The 19,660-nt window shown below is 44.1% G+C and overlaps 2 protein-coding genes across 5 annotated transcripts in view; one reads left to right on the top strand and one right to left on the bottom strand.

Annotated features, from left to right (window-relative positions):
• Window positions 1-8,698, top strand: part of DNAJC16 (DnaJ heat shock protein family (Hsp40) member C16) — a 31,407-nt gene extending 22,709 nt beyond the window's left edge. For 3 of the 4 annotated variants that reach the window (XM_069078713.1, XM_069078715.1, XM_069078716.1), the window contains 5 exons: window positions 612-688; window positions 1,371-1,451; window positions 1,544-1,639; window positions 4,456-4,626; window positions 5,126-8,698. In XM_069078713.1, the coding sequence (XP_068934814.1) occupies window positions 612-688; window positions 1,371-1,451; window positions 1,544-1,639; window positions 4,456-4,626; window positions 5,126-5,525 (825 nt within the window). In that variant the 3' untranslated portion in view covers window positions 5,526-8,698. The remainder of the gene's footprint in view (window positions 1-611; window positions 689-1,370; window positions 1,452-1,543; window positions 1,640-4,455; window positions 4,627-5,125) is intronic. The other variant, XM_069078714.1, reaches the window with a different exon arrangement.
• A 462-nt stretch (window positions 8,699-9,160) lies between these two features.
• AGMAT (agmatinase (putative)) lies at window positions 9,161-19,387 on the bottom strand. Its single transcript, XM_069078333.1, has 7 exons — window positions 18,953-19,387; window positions 16,402-16,604; window positions 14,784-14,832; window positions 12,639-12,834; window positions 11,013-11,192; window positions 10,163-10,247; window positions 9,161-9,424 (listed from the first exon to the last, which is right to left on the bottom strand). The coding sequence occupies exons 1-7, from the start codon at window positions 19,354-19,356 to the stop codon at window positions 9,351-9,353; spliced, it is 1,191 nt and encodes a 396-aa protein (XP_068934434.1). The 5' UTR covers window positions 19,357-19,387; the 3' UTR covers window positions 9,161-9,350.
• Window positions 19,388-19,660: the final 273 nt, after the last annotated feature.

The raw sequence follows: 19,660 nt of genomic DNA, 5'->3' as shown, positions 1-19,660 counted from the left end.
TACAGTTTTTCATATACAGACATTCCTGTTCAGAGAGAGGTCCGATCAGGTAGTTTCTCTTGCTCATTGGAATTCTCTCTCCCAAGCACTTTCCACTTAGATTTTCTAATAACCCTAAAACAAAAGACAAAATTCCATAGCAAAATAAAATAAAAGTACCTAGCTTAAGTTTAGATTTTGCTGGGCTATTTTTTTTTTTACCATTCATAATTTTATTAATGTTATGGTTGGTACATCCTTGGAGAAACATCGTCCTTAAACCAATCATCTCCTCTCTAACTTTTTCCCCTTCATTCTGGTCACAGGTGAGCAGAGAGATACTTCTTAATTGAATTAAATAGACATTTTCACTATTAGCCAACATATGCAACTCTTTAGCCATAAATAACAAGTCTTGTTTCAGAAAATCAAAATCCCCCCAGAGGCAATTTAATCTTCTCTTCAAGGAATACTGATTAGGTCTTTAACTTAAGTGAGACCGAGGACTTCCAACTAGAACACTATCCTCAATGTTATTCCATAATTCTGATACCACTGAGGCCTTAGTGCTGTGCATCCATAGGAAGGAGCAGGATGGCCATCTGATTTCATGTTCTTTCTTTTGAAATTAGGTGTTTTTCCTCCGATGGATATACTCCACTTCTGAATACTTCTCAGACTTCTGGGATAGCGTACTTCACAACAACTGGTAGAAAAATTGTTTGTGTTGAGTGATTGTTTCTAATACCAACATTGCTTTTCTTAGGAAGAAATAATCCATTGACATGAACAAGTGAGAGAACACTCAGGAGTTTTCAAGGCAGAGCAAGGCCTTTCCTCTTGCTCTCTTGTTCAGTAGCCTAGAATATATGGTTCTTTAAACCAATAGGCGCCCAAATGTTTGCTAAATGCTAAATTTCTATTCTTGAGTGATTATGGGTGGATCGTGTTATCATAAGACTGGAAATAAATATGTAAGGCCACTTCTACTTCATCTAATCCCCAACCTTCACAGGGGACTATACTGAAGTTGTACTGGCCATGGGTTTACAGAAAACCAATCATAGCCCATTCATTAACCTTTTTCAGTATCTGAACAAACCATCTTCATTGTAGGGAAGTCATTCCTGATGTTTAACTTAATCCTTTATTGATTGCCTATTACCTTTCATAGGTTTATACTTAATAAATTCTGCATATTGCCCCTGAGATCCAGAGTTCATGCCATGGCTACCTTTGAATTGAGAGGTTTGGGGGGAAAATAAGTTCACCTTTTTGGAGACAAAAGAGACAAAAGTATTAGAAATGGGAAAAGCTGTTTCATATTGGTTGTTAGAGAGGAAAAAACTCTCAGTATAACCTGTTTTTCCCATCTGTCAACATTGTTTCAGGCGAGAAATGATGCCCCTTCTGTCCCTGATCTTTTCTGCTCTCTTCATTCTTTTTGGAACAGTCATTGTTCAAGCTTTCAGGCAAGTACCTGGATATTTACTGGCCCTACCTTTGAAGTGTTTCTACAGCCAATCTTCACTTAATTTGAAAGCCTTTTTCTTCATTTGTTCAGTGATTCCAATGAAGATCGAGAGTCACGACCTCCTGAGAAAGAAGTCAGTGAGAAGACTGAGAAGACTGAGACCTGCTTCAGCAAAGAGAACAGCAGGTAGCCACATAAAGAAAGTCATTCGTAGTCATGAGCTGCCATCAGTGTGGCACCTTGAAACTGATGAAGTCCTGGCCTCATGGCAGCTCTGAAAAACATCCTGAACCTGTGGTTTGGTTGGGGTTGGGACCTCCATAGCACCTGCAACCCTGGGAGTTGCTTTGACCTAACTAAAGTTGTGCAGTGTACCTACAGACACAATACATGTATATGTGTATATATAAATGTACATGTATGTGTGTGTGCACACACATAAACTGATATAATCTTTTTGAGGGGGTATTTTATTCAAATCCTCTAATTCATGGAAGTCATGCCTTACCTGAAAGGAATTGCTGACTAATTAATTACCATTCAAACCTGTTTAGTTTCCTTTAAACCAATCTTACTGCGATAATTTGTTTTGGTATTACCTACACTTCCAGTGTATCACACTTTCCCTCACAGAGCACCATCCATAAAACAGAATAGAAAAGGAGGAAAAGCAGCCCACTAAGCTCAAGTCTGACATGATATACAGAGATTCAGCCCAGTGACCCCTGGACTAGACCAAAAAGGATCTTTCTCATAGCTTTTCTCGGGGGTCAAACTTAGTAGTTATATTTTTGCAGTATTTGGTTTGAATTATTTTCTACTTTTTTCATTTCATCATATTGTTGCTGCTATTGTGTATGTTGTTTTCCTGGTTCTGTTTATTTCACTTTGCATCAGTTCATATAAGCCTTCCCATACTTCTCTGCATTCATCGTGTTTATTGTTTTTTACAGCATAGTAACATTACAGTATATCCCCAGCATGTTTAGCCTTTCTCCATCCATTGAGCATCCTGCTTCATTTTCAGTTCTTTGCTACAACAAAAAAATGCTGCTACAAAGAAGGAGACCCTTTTTAAAGGGCCTCCTTAACTTCCTTGGGGTTTATGCCTAGCAGTGGATTCTCTGGGTCAAAAAATATAAATATTTTAGTCCCTTTATTTGCATAATTAACCAAACTGCTTTCCAAAATACTTATACTGCTTCACTGCTCCACCAACAATGCACTAGTGTGCCTATCTTTCCAGCATTGCAGTTTAATGGTGTGTTATGGGGTCATCTCAAAAGAATTCACAGATTCAGACCATCTCCAAACCAAGAAAAGGGATTTATTGAAAATTACACATCTCAGAAAGCGGAATGAACTCCCTGAAGGAACTGGCAATTTCAGTAAGAGGACAGGCAGTTTTATGGAGTGTATAATGCTGATTACAAAACAGGAAATATGAATGTTAAAAAGGTAGGAGGGGTTTGTCAGGGGATTAGAGGAGGGATCTCAATCTTGGTGGAACTATACCTATGATTTCCCATAATGCATACAGAAAAACTCATTTGAAGGGGCATTAATATATGGTAATGATATTATAAGCCACTCAATGCCTTAAGTTTACTTTAGGTCAGTTCTTTACTATTACTGTGCAGGCATTATCTTAGGAAAAGACTCTTCCATAGTTTGGTCAAGCATCCTGGTTAACATCCTGGTGGTGCTGCTTTCTGATTGTCTGACTGTTGTGGTCCTGTGAGTCTGGTTGGGTGTGGTTATGGTTGAATGCATGGATGTGCTTACTATTTCTGTGAGTAATATGAGGAAGATGAAGTATTAGGGGGCAGCTTTATTAGGGTTCCATCACCAGACCTCCAACATTGACTATTTCCATCTTTTGTCATCTTTGCCAATTTGCTGGATAGGATGTGAAACCTGAGTTGTTTTTATTTGCATTTCTGTTATTATTGATATGCAGTATTCTTCCATGTGGTTATAATTTGTACACTTCTTTTGAAAAAACTGTTCATATCCTGTTACCACTTAGTCCCTTGGGGAATAGCTTTTAGTCTTATATCTTTCTGTTAGTTGCCTATAAATATTATATATCAGATCCTCATAAGAAATACAAAAGGTTTTTCTCCCCGAGTGTTTCCTTTGTTGCTATTCTCTTTGTTCTATCTGCTTTAATTTTGTTTATACAAAAACTTTTCAAATTCTTGTTATCACAATTAAATTTTTTTTTGTGGTCAACTTTATCCCTTGTTTGGATTAGAACTCACTTCCTACCTGTGGCTCTTTTGGCTCTTTTCTGATTGTTTTTTTGGTTTCACCTTCTATAGTCAAGTCAGGTATCTATTTTGAGTTCATTGTTGTATATGATGCAGAAAAGGTGGTCCAAACCTAATTTCTGTGAGACTGTTTTACAGTTTTCCCCATCATTTCTTATTAAATAAAGAGTTCCTCCCCAGGTAATTTATCTTTTAGGGTTTATTAAATACTAAATTTGATTTTTAATGATTTTCCTTGCCCCATCTGTATTACTGGTTTACTTTTCTGTTTTTTAAGTGATACCAAGTAATTTTGATGAGTGCTGCCTTGTAGTATAATTCGAAGTCTGGAAGTGCTTATCCCTCCTTCATTCCCACTTATTTCTATTGTTTATCTTGCTACTATAGATCTTTGATACTATTAGTTTTTAATGGAACACTTTGGGCTTGTGATGGTCACCTCTCCAATATGATAAGGCATCAGAGGAATACTTTAGTACAGGTCCAGTGAGGGTCTGTGTCTTTTGTCCCAGTGCTATCTTAGCCAAATTCAGAGAGACTCAGACCAAAGGGTGAGGAATATGGGGAAAATGCAACCCCAAACTCTGCTAAGTTTTGGAACATTTATGTTGTATAACAGTCATCATACAAGGGAATACCCACCCTTGGCCTGTGAGATCTCTGAATCACTGAAGTATTAGCCTCAGCCTTCTCCTGCCCACCTTTTCACTTTTCGATATTTCTCCACAGCAGAATTCCCAAGAAGGGTTTTGTGGAGGTGACTGAGCTTACAGACGTCACATACACGAGTAACCTAGTTCGACTGAGGCCAGGCCATATGAATGTCGTCCTCATTCTGTCTAACTCCACCAAGACCAGCCTGCTTCAGAAGTTTGCTTTTGAAGTGTACACGTTCACTGGGTAAGCTTTGGGGTGTATGGCAAAAGGCAAGGAGAGAGATCTCTGAGCAAGGGTTAGTTTTGTTGAGCTTTCCCTTTTATGCCCTTTAATTTGGGAGGCCTCTGGGTAATCCAAGCCAGACACAAATGCATAGCCTGGATTTGGAGTGGAATGTGCAGGATGTAAAGAATCCCTCTCATGTGTCCCAAAGTCCCAGGGCTACAGTAAAACATGGAAGAAAGGGCATTTGCTTTCAGCCTTGGCTTTGGGTTCTTTTGCTTTGATTGAGGCAAGAGATTGAAAAGATTCCAACTTTCTGGTCCCTTCAGTAGAAACTTTACCCTTAGTTTCTTGTGAAATGGTGAATGAAAGTAACAGGTTTGCAGTGGAGGGGGCCAGCCTAGGTCAGGAGCCCTCTGAGCCCCTCCTTCAGCAGGCTTCCTACCCCAGCCCAGATGACCTTTGTCCACAGGTGAGTCTGACTAGATTCTGGCTCATCTGGCTGCTGTTCTTCCCACAGGAGCAGCTGCCTTCACTTCTCCTTCCTGAGTCTTGATAAGCACCGAGAATGGCTGGAATATCTCTTAGAGTTTGCTCAGGATGCTGCTCCCATCCCAAACCAGTATGACAGGCATTTCTTGGAGCGTGACTACACTGGCTACGTCCTGGCTTTGAATGGACACAAGAAATACTTCTGCCTCTTCAAGCCCCAGAAAACAGTAGATGATGAGGAAACCATAGGTCTGACTAGTGACCTTGACTCTTCCCTCCATTTGGGTGAGACCCGAGGGAAACCTTTCTGTAATTCTGGATCCAGACCCATCAAAGGCAAACTAAGCAAGCTGTCCTTATGGATGGAACGCCTTTTGGAAGGCTCTTTACAGAGATTCTATATCCCATCGTGGCCTGAACTAGACTGAGAGGATTTTTTAAAAGAGATTCAGCCCTTCAAGACGTTGTCAGAAGACAAGCATCACAGCAGGCAGACAGTAGGTTTTAGATACTCTTCTAGGACAGTGGCTAGGAGAATCCTCCCTTTGTCTTGCTCTGACCTAAGAGTGAAATATACCACACGTTGAATTCTCTGTACCAAAATGTTTGGGGTTTTTTTCCTCATTTGGATGCCGCACTATTGAAAACAGACACTCTCTCTTCCTCTTGTGTCCTCACCACATGTGCTTCCCATACTTTGTTCTGTCTCTTCCATGGAGAGACCTCATGACTCAGAGAGGATTGAACCTTATGAAGCTGGTGGACAGAGGCAGTCGTGCGCGCGCACACACACACACACACACACACACACACACACACACACACACACACACGCACCCCCCCCTTCCTCACTCATCCCTCTCCATCCTCCTCCCACTGTGCTCCTGCCTCGGTGCCTGCAATAATCCTGGGGCGAGGGTGGAGGGGGGCACCCTGGAAGTGGCCAGGAGTGTATTGGGGGCATCCCCCTTTAGCAGACTGTGAGCTGTCTTTCCTGCACTGACAAGTGTGAGCAGGGGCCCTGCATGTGCATTCGTTTTTCTTTCCAGGGGAAGGGAAGAGCAAAAGTGTCTAAGACTTTGCAGTTCCACGTTCTTGTTGTCGTGGCCTAAACCGTCCGGACAAGCCTCACCTGCTAAGCCCATAGCCCAGGTGAGGGGGACACTGAGGGAGCCTGTGGCCACTCTGAGCCATTGCAATGTCTCTTGTCTTCAGATGCCTTTCTGTCTCAGCTAGTCATAGGGCACTCTCCTGACTAGGAGCCATAACCTCTGGTTGGGTTCTCAGATGTAGGGACAAGCTGCCACGAGCCAGTAGATGAATAGAACCCACGTCAAGCACTCCTGCCTTTGTTGAGAGTCAGTCTGAAGGAATTTTTTCAACCCCCAGCGCACTTTAGGACAACAGACATTTCTTTGCATCAAGGGATTTAAAATTTGTCATTTATTTTATTTTTTTGGATTCTGTTGCCCCCACAGTGCTATCAAATCCTCTGTCACCAGTGGAACCACTCTAGTTATGGCAGCCCCTTTAGATGGTGCCTGGTTTCAGCCTCTGGCCCGCTTTGCCAGGTCTTCTCAGCTGCTTTCCATATTAACTTACAATAACCTTCTGCAACTTTGGGGTCAAACTGAAATCACCAGCTGTTTCAGCTTGCCTGGCCTGGTGCTCCGTTGGCTCTAGAGGGGACAGTGTTAGCTGACCCCTTCTTTAAGGACAGAGCTGCCAGGAGAGGCTTCAAGAACGTCATCATGACCTGCTCATCTCTAAAGCAGGAGGCAGAAACCAGAGATAGGACTCGTGGGAAAATGACGTGGGCTTTTAAATTATAATTGCTTTAGCCTGTATCATTTGACTGCAGAATAACCCAGTAGTAGTTAGTTACATTGTGAGTGCCTGCAGGGGGAATGTGGTGAATGATTCAAACCAAGGTTCTTCCAATATTATTCACTAAGGGGGAAAAAAACCAGTGCCAGGCTTCCCCTCCCCTTGAGCCTCCAGGAAATGCTTGCGTAGCCTTGGCAGGCCGTGTCTTGGGACCCTCCTGACACAGAGCTTTGGCGTTGGAAACGGCCAGGTCAGCCTTTGGGCTTTGTGGTCCAGTGTGCTCAGCCTTGTCCCAGGGCCCCGCCTGGGTAGGGTGAGTGGGGCTGCACAAAAGTCACCCTTCCAGTGTGGCCCTGGGCTTTTGTTTTTAATTCCTATTTGCACGGGCTTCCTCACCTTAGGTTCTGAAAACCAAAAACCTCTTCCTCAACTTGCTGCTTCTTTTTTTGCACTTTGCCTTGTGTAGACAATGCAAACCAAGTGGCCAGATATACTTTCAGCCCCCCTCCTACTAACACAGGACCACTGGGTTTGGACCGAAGCCACTGCTGGGGAAGGTGCTAGTCCTGACAACTCCCCCCAGAAGGCCTTTTTGGGGAGAGGGGTTTTTGTCAAGTTAAAAGAAAAATTTTAAATGAGGGGCTTGGTAAATGATCACTAAGATCCCTCCCAACTGTGACACTGTGTTCTAAGGTCTGTTAGAACGGTCCTACCATTCTGTGGTTATGGGTTTATGATTCCTTTTGTACAATATGGATTTTGCTTTTTTCTTTTCAAACCAAACCCCTCAATCATCTAAGCCTTTCCTCCAAAGAAGAGTCTCAGCTGATATTATTTGCCCTTATTTCAGAGGTACCTGCATAAAGGATGAATTGTTTATTCAAACCAGCTTTCTAATTTAAGGTGAATTTTGAGGTATGACCAAGTTGATGGAGCAACTTTTAAAGTTGGGTTCTTTGTTCCTGGTTGATAAGAACTCTGTATGTAAGTGTGTTCTCTGCCAAGAACAGATACATAGAAGCATGACAGCTGAGCCAAAACAAGTTTGTGCAGAACATTGCTTCATTCCAAAAGAAAGATGCCTGTTGTCATCGCCCTCCCAGTCTTCAAAGCCGTGAACTTCAGCAAAGCAATAACAGCAAGAGCCCAGCTCCCCCGTCACTAAGCACCATCAGATGCTCTCCCAGCCCCAGCCCCACACTGGGAGAGGTTACCCAGCAACAGCAGCCTCTGCTTCATCCTGCTTCCCTCACAGATGCTGTCTGGACCCATCCACCACTGCCACCCATGTGTGTGCAGGGGCTCTCAGTCAAAAAGCAGAAGGCTTGCGTGGGTAGAGATGAGGGATGGGGAACACACACAGAGATCCTATTTGTTTTTTTTTTTTTAGTAAAAATTCTTAGAAACTGAAGCAAAGCATCTTTGTAACAAAGGGAAATGTAGCTGACAGCCAACCCCTGATGTTCGTGCTTGAGAGCAGCCTGACTGGGCTACAGTCGGCAGCATCCCCGCAGTTGCTGGGTGGGCAGGCAGGTGGGTGTGCAGGCTGTCAGTTCAATGCAAGTCTGGAGAGGGAGTGGTCATACCTGGGAGAGAGGTCTGAAAAGAAGGCGAACATTTTGCACTTTTGATACTCTTAGCAACAAATAACTTATTTAGCAAATTGTCTTTTTTTATGTTTGTTTTTTGTATTGTGAACGGGCATTGATGTTGATGTTATTTTTGTTTTAAAACTTACAGAATGGAAACTGAAATAAACTATTTTAATGTGTGACGATGGTGGGTCAGCTCTTGGATTATAATGACAGCAGCCTGAATCACGGTGGCCATGAGCGAGCACGAGGGCAGAGGGGAACGGGCATGACTCACTCAACTCCACTCACCATGATCACAGATGTCAGGCACAGCCCCATGCGAGCTGGCTTAGTGGGTGGCTCTTCCTTTCCTTGTAAGCCCATTTCTCCAGGTCTTAAGTCCGAGATGCAATTGTAGACTCCTGATCAGTTTAGTAACTGCCTAGTGCAAGTAGGTGTTGATAGAACCCTCATCTGTACCATATATTCTGTCATCCCTTTCTGCGCTGACATCCAAGGATACTATGATTGATCAGAAGTCCTGGTTGGTTCTCAGGGGGATGGGGAGGAAGCTTTGTTTTGGGCTTAGTTGATTGGGTTTTTGTTTAATTTTTGTTTAGTTGTAACTATGTCCTTGAAAAAGAATTATAATGATCATTTTATTTTTATGTTTCTAGAAGTCAGACACAAGACACTTTTAGCAGAAAATCCTTATTTAGTTTAGCAAAAACTTGTCCAGTGTGCTTAATCTTCTGGGTGCTTCAGCTAGGCCACTTCCTAAGATCTGTCTGCCCTGTGGCCAGTCCACCCTTGTAAGTTTTCCCTCTAAGAAGTGCCAAGACCAGAATCAGCTCAGGCAGTTTTCACTTTGGGGAGAACACACAGCATCTCGAAGAGCAGGTTGGCCGCCAGGAGGGCTGTGTTTCCTGCAAAGGAAGAAGACCCACGAGAGTTTGCTAAGCAGCTTCCCCACAGGAGCTCCTCTCACAAAGGCTTGAGAATGAGAACAGGACCACTTAGCCCAGAGTTTTTCCCACAGTATGTCCCTCCCTTAGGACTCCCAAGTACGTGACATCCATCTTCCTGAGATGATTTAGTCACTCCGTTCCTCCGTTCAGTATCAGTACTTCAGAACTCAGTTGGAGTACCCTTTTTTTTTTAATCCAGAAAAAGAAATTTCCCAAGGAAAATTTGTCATAAGCATCTACATAATATCATCAACTCTTTCAGGTGAACCAGGCCATAAACCTATACAGGTCTTTCTGACCTAAAATCAGTGGATCGGCATCTGTCATGAATATTCACGGTTGAAGTAACCCGCTCAGTAAAACTGGTCACTGCTCCAAATGTTTGCTCTTCAGTGAAATGTTAAAGCATAAATATAAAATATTAAAGCAGGTTGGCACCTCTATCACAAAACTGCAGGCCTGGCTTTTCTTCAACAGACAGGTGGGAAAAGCTAATAATATTTAACTCTCTCCCAGGGGTTTTGTTAGGGTTAATTAGCTTGCGTTGGCAAGGAGCAGGATCAGAAGCTGCTTTGCCTCACTATTAGAAATGTCCCCTTCACTGAATAAAGAGAACTTCACATATCCCTAGCGATCGACCAAATTAAACACTACTCTAGTCCAGCCATTACTTACGACTTTGTCCCCTATACTCACCAGAAGGATCATAGATAGGGGCGACTTCCACAAGGTCACAGCCCACCACATTTAGGCCTTGACATCCACGGATAATCTCCAAGGCCTAAGCAAAGTAAATGGTCATGTTAGGTAAAGAAACAGGAATTTCAGCCCGTCAGCACAGTGAGCTCCCACAGTGATTTCTGTGATTTCTGAGGTCCAATTTACAGCTTCCAAACAGACCAACAGATGAAGCAAAACAGAAAAAAGTCCCAAATGAATCTTAGTCCCTGAACTACCCACCCCAGTGTTAGAGATCAAAGGATTTTGAACTGGAGGTGATGTCTGTGATAATTCAGGATCCACTAGATGCCCTGGAGAGAACACAAGAACGAAAATCTCTGCCCTCAAGAAGCTTGTGTTTTACTGTGTCTTACCAGGGTGCAGTGAACACACAAAGAAATAGTCAGTATGAAGGTCAGACACCTGAACTCTGCTGTGAAAGAGGTTAGAGGATTTGCAGAGCAGAGGAGAAGGAGGAAAGCATTCCAGACATAGGAAGAACCTCTGTAAAGGCATGGAGGTGGCCAGGGCAGATGCATAAAGGAAAGTGATGAAAAGACTGGAAAGACAGAAGCCATATTTTGGAGGGCTCTAAGTGTACTAGGCTTAGGATTTTGCATTTTCTACTAGCAGCAACCCCCTCATTTTACAGATAAAGAAATGGACCCAGAGAGGTGGTTATTTGCCCAAGCTTGCATATTACTGCAGCAAGTGAAAGAGCCAGAATTTGAACCCAGTCTCCATTCTTTGACTCAAAGCTGAGTGGGTCTGCAGCCATCCACTGAAGCTGAGAATTCAGACATTTATTCTTTTAGAGACTCCTTACTTGACTTGGTGTGAGGCCAGCAATCTCGGGAGTCCCCGTCCCTGGGGCATAGGCTGGATCCAAGGCATCGATGTCAAAGCTGATATAAATAGGTTTGTCACCCATCTGCTGCCTCACTTCTCCCATCAACGGAACTAGTGACTTCAGCCAGCAGTCTTCAGCCAGGACCACACGGAAGCCCTATTGGAAGTGAAGTTAAAGATCTCTAGAGAACAGAAGAGTTTCCCAAGCCTGAGAAGGGAAACTGACCTCCTCTGTTGCTGTTATGGGAGATAGACCCATAAATGGGTCCATAAATTCAAACCCCAGAATTTTTCCAGATCTTTCTGTTTTATCACTATTCCCTTCCTTCTCTCCCCGCACTCAAAAATCAGACACTGACCAAGTGCCCCTAAAGGCATCCAAAGACCACACTGGGCAGCTGTTCATCCTCTGAATGGCTCTTTTGATTTGTTTCTTAAGCATTTATTAAATATCTCCTGTATGCCAAGCTCTGGGCTAGATGCTAGGAACACAGACCAAAATGTTCATGTGTGCGTGCGTGCATGTGTGTGTGTGTGTGTGTGTAGTATATGTATGTGTGTATATATACATATATGTATTGTGTGTATATATGTGCCATTAGTAGCTTACATTCTATCAGATCGGGGATTCTTAACTTTTCTGTGTGTGTCATGGACTCCTCTGACCATCTGGTGAAGCCGAGCACTACAGAAGTCCTTTGCCTACCTTTTTAATTGAAGGAAATGAAATGCTAAGTTTCAGTTACATGTTGGTGAAAATTAAATCCTTTTTTCCCCATCCAAGCTAAACCTCCTCTAATCTATCCACAATCCTCTTGAACATTGATAGACCCCAGGTCAAGAGCTCCTGAGTAAGTGGATACATTTGAACAGATTCTAGACTGGACCTGTGAATTAACTGGTATAAAAAACTCTCTTTACCAATGCAGATAAGCATATTAGAAAATTAGCTGGGGCCCTGAAAAGTTAACAGGTTTGGCCCTGGTCCCAAAGCCAGCATGTGGGAGGTGGCATGCAGAGGAGGGGACTTGAACCCAGGACTCTGTCTTCCAGGTCAGCTCTTTATCTTCTATATCAGGCTGTCTTTTGATAAATATAATTTAAGGTGGGAAAGAGCACCAACTGCCAGGGACCAGGAAAGGAACTTCCTGGAAGAGGGCACGTGAGCTCAACCTGGCAGAATGTGTTGAGACACTAATAAAACTGTCATGGCTGGGTTTTAAAAACTTCTCCCTAGAATGAACCAATTCCTATTATGTTTCCTCAGGCTACTGTCCCTTCTTGTATATAAGAAATGTTCTTTTTGCATTTGGGGTCTGTGCATCCCCATCAGATTCTGCTTAGTTTGTTCCCAGGAGCAGCTGGCAATATTCTTGGTACCATTCCACTAACACCCACCTCCCTTCTTGTTTCCTCACCCCCAACATGTGGTTTCTCATCCCATGGGCCAGCATCCTTGTCTATGTCTCGTGTAACACTTCTGGTAAAAACAGAGTCTCTCACCCCCAGCCTTCCAGGCTTCGTGACTAAGGCAAGCCCTGACCACCACCTTATATATGCTTTAGGGAGAGAAGCAGAGGATTCTTCTTCTCCAATCCATCACCTGGTCTCGATTATATTTGTAGGGATTCAGGGTCATGGAAGATCCACGGATGCCTATCTGCACCACTCGTCTACAGTCCAGGAGTCCTTCTTCTACACAGCGGCGAAAGGGGGTCCAATGGTAGAGCTTTTCCCCCAAGGCCTTGTCGGCTGTATCTGTGTGGGCATCGATATGTAACAGCCCAACGGAACCATGCCTAGTGACAGTAGAGGAACCAGAGGGGAGAGTCATATGTCTTTGGAAGACCAACTCAACAACAAATTCAACAAGCACTGGCTGGGGGTGACAGTTTAGACAAGCACATGCCCTCAAGGAGCTTATAGTCTAGTGGGAGGTTATGGCATACAGATACCTTTGATAAAAATAAATACATGATAAATACATTCAAGTATGGTGAAGGAAGCATTCTATGGGAGGGCTAAAGTAGAGACAAATGATTAAGGGGACTGAGTTCAGGTCCTAGGCTCAATTACTTACTAGCTCTGTGATTCTGGGCAAGTCACTGAAGATCCCTCTATACCTCCATTTCCTGTTCTATAAAATGAAGGGTTTAGATAAGCTGGTGTCAAGCTAATAGAAAAAGGGGCCACTAAACTGTAAGCTGGCCACATGTTGGCTGAGCTTTAAAATGGAGTGTTATTTCCCAATTACCTTTTACTCTGGTTCTGGTCAAACTTGGGAGTGTGGTGGGTCCCGTGCTCATGTCTGACACCTCTAGATTAGATGACCTTTAAAGCACTTTCCGTCTTTTAATTCTATGATTCACTAACTGGGATGGGTCAGAGAAGGCTCCCTACAGGAAGTGGCATTCTGATTTGGGCTTAAAAGAATGTGTAGGAATTCAAGAGGGAGAAGCAAGGGGTGAGCATGGTAGGCATGAAGAACAACATGAATGAAGACTAGCCTGTGTTTGCACACACAAGATAACTGGCCTTCTCCCTAGGGAGTACATTAGAAGGAATAAGTCAGATGACATATGGTTAGAAAGAGAACATGGCAGGAGATTGTGGGTAGCCTTCAACGCCAGGGCAGAAGAATCTCAACCTCACTCGAGGAAATTGGTGGTCCTGCTGTCATGATTTTCCCCTGTTCCACACTTAAAGAAATGAGCTTGGACATTTTGATTGCCACCTGGAATTTTTGTATTTCTTCGGGTATTGTGAAAGCTGTTTGGAAATGGATTTAGAGACGAAAGATTATCTTGAGATTATCTAGTCTAACTCCCTTATTTTACAGAAGAGAAAATGGGAGGGCTCCAAAGGTTAAGGGACTTGTTGAAGGTCACATGGGTAGGAAGTGGCAGAATTGGGATTTGAACCCACGCTCCCTGGCCCCCAATCCATCTCTTCACCACAGCATGACACCTTCATGGTGACCATAGGCACGCCACAAGACTACAACAAATACAGATTGAACCCAAATGGCCCCCTTGTTCTCTGTTCTCCATCCAGCCAGGAAACAATGGCACATTTCTTCTCTTAGTTTCTCCTGGGAAAAACCCATCTATTCTCTGTGTCAGAAAGAGCCCCCACCTCCAAGCTCACCCTTATCTAAAGGCTCTCAGTCTTTCCTTTGACAATGAATGATGAAGCCAAACCAAATAAAACTCAATGTTATCTAGAGATTGAATACTTCACTACAGCTTAAGAAAAACCAGAAGGAAAAACCACAGGGGCGGCTAGGTGACGCAATGAGTAAAGCGCCGGCCGGCCGAGGAGTCAGGAGGACTGGAGTTCAGTTCCAGCCTCAGACAATTAACACCTGCATACACATACACACACAGAAAAAAAAACTAGCCATGTAACCTTGGGCAAGCTAACCCCAATTGTGTGACCTTGGACAAATTACTTAACCCCAATTGCCCTCCAAAAGGCAAAAAAATAAAATAAAATAAAATGCTGAGCACACTGACCAGAACAAGATGGAAGCAGGAACCAGAGAGTGAATGTGCTCTGGAAACCCAGAAGATTCTGACTCGTGCCTAGCAAATGGCAAAACACCTTTCTTCATTCCATCAGCCCAGCCATTTGGCTAGATAACCTCCTAAAAGTCCCCCATTCCCAATGACCTGAGCTCATATGACCTCAGAGCCAACAATACCTGGATTTTAAAAGACTAATTTGTTCTAGATCTCCTGAAACTCACTTTTCTGCCAAAGCCTGCAGTATGGGGTAAGTGATTGTGTGATCTCCTCCTGTAATGAAAGAAAAAGACAAAAAAATCACCCTCCTCTGAAATTACAGGGAGGACCAGTGGACTCTGCCTAGTACATAGGTTATAACAAGTTAGCATGCACCTAATTTGAAGCACCTTTCCATTAAGATGAAAGAACTGAAGCCAGAGCTGAAGTAAGAGTAGGTTCCATGATGGGCTGGCAAGGATGGAGGCAGGGGAACATGCACATTAGAGAAACTGAGGCACCCACCAAACCATGCTCAAGAAAATGTTTAAAGGTGGAGCTGATACAAGCATAGTGTTGTATCCAATTGCCTCAAGCCATCAGGATGGCTCATCTCTCTACCAGGGAAGCTTGGTGCCTTAGTAGATGGTTTCATGGCACCCCAGGGCCCAAGCTGAGGTGAGAAGCTTGAGGACACTTCCTAAGAAGGGACATATACATGTAGCCTATTGGGGGGAAGGTACTGACTCAAAGTCTTCCCAATCTGGAAGCATCTGCTGGGATAACTCCACTCCTCCCAATCCCACCCACCCACTCAAGGTAATCTACACATCATCTCCAAGACTCTAAAAATGTCTTTTGTCTCCCCAATCCAGGAAAAGAAAATGTTCTTGGACCTTTAGTAGCTCATAGCATATGGGACAAATGTGTTATATTAAGTACTTATGAAATCAGTCAGGGAGCTGAGAGAAAGGGGGGCTGAACAATAGACCAGGGGACTTCAGCAGGCATGCCAACCAGCCCTGGCTCTACAGGTTTGTGGTATCTGCCTTCTGAAGGCTTCATGTTGGCCTAGATTCGTCCGCATGAAAGAACTTGACCAACCTGTGAGTTTCTTTTAATTTTGTCATTCTCCCCACAGGGAGTACCCAGGTAGGACAATGAATGACATTTTTCTCTCTCTCGCTCTTTCTTCCTCAATTTCAATTCTGATTGTTCCTGGGCTCTGCATCTTGGTACCAGATTTAGTGTGAAAACTCAAATCAGTTACCGCCCAGGACTTCCCAACTCAAGTGACTTCCCACCTGAATTAAAATCCAGTCTCTGACACTTTGTTATGTGACTCTAGGCAAGTTGCTTATACTCTGCCTGCCTCAGTTTCCTCAACAGTAACAGGGATCATAATAGCACCTAACTCCCAGCATTGTGGGGAGGATAAAATGAGATAACTCTTAGCCTTAAACACAGAAAGAGCTTAATAAATGCTTTTTCTTTTTCATTCCTTCCACCAGCTGCAGGGACATGAATGTGGGCCTTCATTCTGTCTGCAGGATGAATGAAACAGTAATCCATACTGGGAAAGCAGCTATAATAAGAAAATTAGCTAATGATACTAGCATTTACATAGCACTCAGCACTTTACAAATGTGACCTCATTTTATCTTTACAACAACCTGGGGGGCAGAGGCTATTATTATTTGCCTTTTACAGTTGAGGAAACTGAGGCAGGCAGCAGTGACTTACCCAAGATCTCACAACTAGTAGATGTCTGAGGTCAAATCTGAACTCAGGACTTCCAGTGCTCGATCCACTGCACGACCTGGCTGCCTCATGATATGAAAACAAACTGCCATGGTCCCTTACCCAAGGTAAGAGGAATACAGCTGGCTGCTGCAATTTTCTGATAGGCTTCTCGAATGAGCCGGCAGCTGTCCGGGAGATTGTACGGGTTGACATCCACATCACCAATGTCAGCCACCAAGAGGGACTGGAAGGGGAGAGCACCTGTGCTTGGGTTAACTGTCCTCAGCTGCACAGATTCCTCCCGGATCCGGCGAGGTCCAAACCTGGGAGAAGAGGAGCAGCAGGATTAATCACCTGCAAAAGGAGAGGAAGGCCCTGGGTAGCTCCATGCAAGGGGCAAAGCCTCTGGGAGCAGTCAGACACCTTTCTCTCCAGACCTGCTTCTTCAGGGATAAGAACAATGTCTATTATTAATAGCAATAACAGCTAGCATTTATTAAATGCTTGCTATGTGCCGTACACCATGCTAAGCACTTTAAACCATTATCTCATTTGATCCCCGCAGCAAACCCAGAAGGTAGGGGCTAATATTATCCCCACTTTATAGTTGAGGAAACATGCAAGTAGAGTGACTTGCCCAGGGTCACACAAGTTGTAGTCATAGTCATCTGAGGTCAGATTTGAACTCAGGCCTACCTGACTCCAGGCCCAATAAGTAGCTTGTCCACTGTGCTGCTTAGCTGCCCAATGAGCCATGTGTGCAAGACAAAAGAATTTTTTAAATAGCAATGAAGTAGAGCTTGTTAGTTTTTCAGAAATAAGAATTTTTAGGAGAAATATAAAAGCAAACTCCCCCCACCACCACCACCAAAAGAACTTTGAGGGAGGCTAGGTGACACAATGACTGGAGCACAAGGCCCGAAATCAGGAAGACTCATCTCTGCATTCAAAGCCAGCCTCAGACACTTACTAGCCGTGTGACGCTGGGCAAGTCACTTCACCTTCTTTGCCTCAGTTTCCTCATCTGTCAAATGAGCTGGAGAAGGAAATGGCAAATCCCTCCAGTATCTCTGCCAAGAAAACCCCAGGTGGGTCTCAAAGAGTTGGATACGACTAAAATGACTGAACAACACCAACAAAGTGCGTCATCAATTTCTTCTTCCAAAAGCACAAGGCATAAATCAGCCTGACGCATCATTGGTCTGTTCTGATACAGTCAAAGAGAATCCTGGTATTAGCAGACTGCACTCTTGGTTCATCTCCCTCCTGCCTCCTGGTTACCACCCTGCCCTCCTCCCCACCTCAGCTCATCCCTTTCCACAGATTCGTGGAAGAGACTGCTTTTACAGAGGCCACAGACCCAGCTGCATCAGCTGGTCAGGCTGCATTATGAGCATTAGCTTCAGCACATCAGGTTCCCAGGATTCGGTGATCCTTCCACCAGGGCAGATTGCAGCCCCCAGTGACTTAATGGATGGTCTTTGGCAGATCCTTTTTGTTGTTCAGTCTTTTCAGTCCTGACCAACTCTCCATGACCATTTGGGGTTTTCTTAGCAAAGATCAGTTATCTTTAGTTTGCCTTCCTTCTCCAGCTCATTTTACAATGAAGAAACTGAGGCAAACAGGGTAAAGTGACTTGCCTAAGGTCACACAGCTAGTAAATATCTGAGGCCAGAATTAAATTCAAAAAGATGAGTCTTCCTAACTCTGGCCCAGAGCTCTATCTGTCCCCCTTGGTAGCTCTAGCCACCAAAAAAATCACCCTGCAACCAACCTGTTGACAAGGTTCTGCAAACTTAGCTGGTCTGGTCCTCCAAAAACAGACATCTTGTCAGTCGGTCACAGAGCCCATGTTCCAAGTCTGTATAACCTGGCGGGACCTGCTAGACTGGCACTCTGCTGGCACAACCTCTGATAGCCTCTACATCTATAATAACTAATTAGCAAAGCCCCTCCATTAAACTCCTGATCCAAATGAGGTGCACTGTGGAGAGAGGGCCAGACCTAGACTCAGGAAGACCTAATTCAAGTCTGATTCAGACACCAACTTGATGGGTGACTCTGGGTAAGACACTTTACCCCCTGTGCCTCAGTTTCCTCATCAGGTGAAATGGAGAGGCTAATAGCACCCACCTCCCAGAGTTGTTGTGAGGATCAAATGAGTTAACAAATGTTTGATGCCTTTCTAACCTTAAAATACCATATAAATAAGAGCTAGCATTTCTATACGTTTTCAAAGTGCTGTTTGTTAATTCACTTGGTCCACATAACAATCCTGAGAGTAGGTGCTGTTATTATCGCCATTTTACAGAGAAGGAAACTTGAACCCAGAGGGGTTAAGTGACTTGCCCCAGATCATGCAACCACTCGGTATCTGAGGTCATTTAAAACCCAGGTCCTCCTGCCTCCAGGTTCCCCTATCCTGCCCCACCAAGTGGAATAAGCAATTAATACTTCTCTCATTCATTCATTCCCTCATTCACAGCAACCTGGTGAGGGGAGTACAGTAGTGGATTATTACTGCCTATTTTACAGATGAGAAAACTAAGACTTGGAAAGGTGAAGGGCCTTGTCTAAACCACATAAGTACAAGAGCTAGAATAGAAGCCAGACCTCTAAATTCCATGTCTGGGGGGCACTGGGCTCTCTGTTGCCTTTCGAGGGAGCTTACCTTGTCCCAGGTCGGTTAGAGGTGCCAGTATCTAGAGGAACCCCCACAAATGCAGCATCTAGCCCTTCAGGGGAGCTCTGCAAAGGCAGTCTCATCATGGTGCAGACACCCACTGACTGGGCTACAAGCTCAGAGCTGGGAGGCATGTTACATGTAGCGCCCGAGGCCCATCGGTTTGAGATGTCTGACCATTGGAGGTGGTTCTTGATAAGCGTAGGAACAGAGCCAGTTAGACAGCCAGAATGTGCCCATGAGAGCATGGAAAAGGCCCTGGTCAAAGGCCTTTGGCAGGTCCCCGACCATCGTAGTACACTGAGTCCTGAGGAGGTCCCCAGATGGACTCCCTCTTTCCACAAACTAGCTTGGAGAAGTCTTCCACCATGGCAGGAAAAGAGCTGTTCCATGCTGCCCTGGAGCTGGTGAAATCCTTCCTGGCCTTTGCTTTTCCTCTGGAGCAACCAAGTTGATTGATCAGTAACTTAGTCCTGGCTCAAAGGGCAGAGGAACAGAGAATATCTTCTGGGGCAATTTTAGTTCAAACGCAGTGGGGGAGGGGATTCCAAGGCCAACACAAAGACTTATTCGTTCCCTCCTCCCATCCCAGCCCCAGCTCCTTTAGAAGCAAAACTGGGCCTGAGAATGAAGAACACTGTTGCAAGTTCCTGGCCCCTATCCAATATGGAAATAAAAATAATCCAAATTTCTCAA

This window comes from Petaurus breviceps, unplaced genomic scaffold, assembly GCF_028583685.1.
Source record: "Petaurus breviceps papuanus isolate PSGF00001 unplaced genomic scaffold, PetGlider_PUasm1.0 91041, whole genome shotgun sequence".
Classification (NCBI taxonomy): Eukaryota; Metazoa; Chordata; class Mammalia; order Diprotodontia; family Petauridae; genus Petaurus; species Petaurus breviceps.
This window is presented reverse-complemented; position numbering and strand designations above follow the sequence as displayed.